This window comes from Crocuta crocuta, unplaced genomic scaffold, assembly GCF_008692635.1.
Source record: "Crocuta crocuta isolate KB4526 unplaced genomic scaffold, BGI_CrCroc_1.0 scaffold271, whole genome shotgun sequence".
Taxonomy (NCBI): domain Eukaryota; kingdom Metazoa; phylum Chordata; class Mammalia; order Carnivora; family Hyaenidae; genus Crocuta; species Crocuta crocuta.
The window spans coordinates 1,169,601-1,171,691 of NW_027527824.1; the positions used below are offsets into that span (position 1 = coordinate 1,169,601).

The window sequence follows — 2,091 nt, forward strand, 5'->3', positions numbered from 1 at the left end:
TGTCTTAAAACGAGCTGCTTTTGCCCCTGAAGAGCTGGCCATTGGAGGTTTATCTCCGGCCTCCCTCCCCGCCCTGCCCCTGCCACAGCCTCAGCTCCAATCCCTGGACATTTCCTTACTCCTCATGATCGTTTTCCTCCGTAAACACCATCCTCCACCGATTCTTAGTCTGTCAAGGGACACCTGTCACATCAGCTGCAAGATGTGTTCCGGGTAATTTGTTACTCTAATGAACAGTCTGTGAGTGAGTTACAATTCTGAGGAACTTGCAGTGCATTCAGGGGTTTCCGTATAATAACATGACTTCGGCTTATTTGGATCCAGTGCACACCCCTGAGGGGAAGAGGCACGTTGGAGACGCAGCTGGAAGCAGGAATCCTCCATCCCAGAGCTGATTCTGTGCCATCAAGCCACATGGACTCCTGCAAATATCTGCCCCCCTATCTATAATAGCAGGAAAAGTGTGAGATCCTGTCCTCTGCTTTTGTCGGAAAGTCTTGCACTGAAATAGTTTCCTGTTTAGCCCAGGACTGATTATAGGTAAAGTAGCTGATCACCCCAGTTTGCCTGGACCCCTCCAGTTGTAGCACTGAAGGCTCCACGTTCCACGAGAGCCCTCAGTCCCGGGCAAACCAGGATGGTCGGTGATGTTCTATACAGCTCACTGAGGACATGATCTAGCCTGTGAGCCCTGAAATCATCTCTGTCCATAATCCATAGACAAGGTGGGGCCCAGGACGGAGCGCTGGCTTTGCACAAAGGAAGACTCAAGGGAAGGAAGTAGGGCAGATTAGGGGATAGGAATCCGGAGGTGGAGGGCATGTTGAGGGACCATACACAGCAGTCCCAGAGTCTCAGGAAAAAGAGGGCCAGGCCATCTCCTGGGAGTGAGGGGTCAGAGTTTGAGGACGGGTTTCGGGGAGAGCGACCGGGCTGGAATGGCGGCTCTGGGAGAACAGTCCGGGGAGCCCGCAGGAGAGGAGGAGTGGATGGCGGGCAGTGCTGAAGGCCTCGCTGGCCGTTTCTCCACACGAGCTCACCATCCTAGAGACAGAAGCAGAGGAAAGTCTGGCTTATGCCAGAATCTCTGTGCCTTCTATCAGCAAAGGTTGACTTCTTATTAATACCTGTCCACCACGGCTGGGCCACAGCCCTGCTCCCCGCCACCTCTGCAGTCTGGGCCCCAGGCGACGGAGGGCCTCGCTCGCGGCAGAGAAGAGGGTGCTGGGAAGCACGGGCTGACCCTTCAGCTTGTCAGAGGTGACCCACATCACTTCTGCTCACCTTTCACGGATGAAAGCAAATCATAGGCCTGCCCGAGTTGAACAGGGTGACGAGGTATAATCTTCCCTCAGGGAGGGGCAGCAGCAGATACGGCAAAGAAAGACCATCATCCACCGCCAGGGTGGTTTGGTGGCGACAGCCGCCATGCAGGGGAGCCAATGTAGCCAGTGAGCGTGTGGCCAAAGCCACTGACCGGCCGGTTCACGCGGGAGAAGCCAAATGACCCACCATCACTGAAAACACCTTATGGTCTGCGCCCCCCCCACCCCCCAGTGTCCAGTGTTGCCATCACAGTTACTGTTCAGCTAATCGTGTCTTCTCTCTAACTTGTCTCTCTCGCTCCCCCCCTTTTGTGTTTCTGTATTTGCCGTCTGTCTGTCTGTCTCTCCGAGCAGGTGGAAAAACCTAGCGTTCAGAGTTCCAAACCAAAAAAGACCTCAGCAAGCCATAAGCCCCCGCGGAAGGCCAAAGACAAGCAGGTGGGGTCGGGCCGGGCTTCCAAGAAAAAGAGCACGGAGGGTGCCGGTGCCGCCCAGCCTGACGACAAGGAGCAAAGTAAAGAGATGAACAATAAACTGGCTGAGGCTAAAGAGTAAATTTCACTGCACTTTCCTTTTATTCTTCTTTCCTTTTTTTTTTTTCCTTTTTCTTTTTTAACCAACCAACAAAAAAGGCCACAAAATTGATTAGAGGCTTCTCCTCTGCCTTGGTCCTGAGTGTTCCAGGAGCTCTTTGGTTTGGTTTCTTTCAAGGGAGGGATGCCGTTTCAAAGACCTCGCGGCGTGCCTCCTCTCCAAATCTAGACCC

The 2,091-nt window shown here is 53.7% G+C and overlaps 1 protein-coding gene across 1 annotated transcript in view; it reads left to right on the plus strand.

Moving 5' to 3' along the window:
* The window catches only part of MAP6 (microtubule associated protein 6), a 74,283-nt gene that overhangs the window by 52,644 nt on the left and 19,548 nt on the right, over positions 1 to 2,091 (plus strand). Inside the window, exon 3 of the mRNA XM_077776323.1 lies at positions 1,680 to 1,876. Coding sequence (XP_077632449.1) covers positions 1,680 to 1,876 — 197 coding nt within the window. The remainder of the gene's footprint in view (positions 1 to 1,679; positions 1,877 to 2,091) is intronic.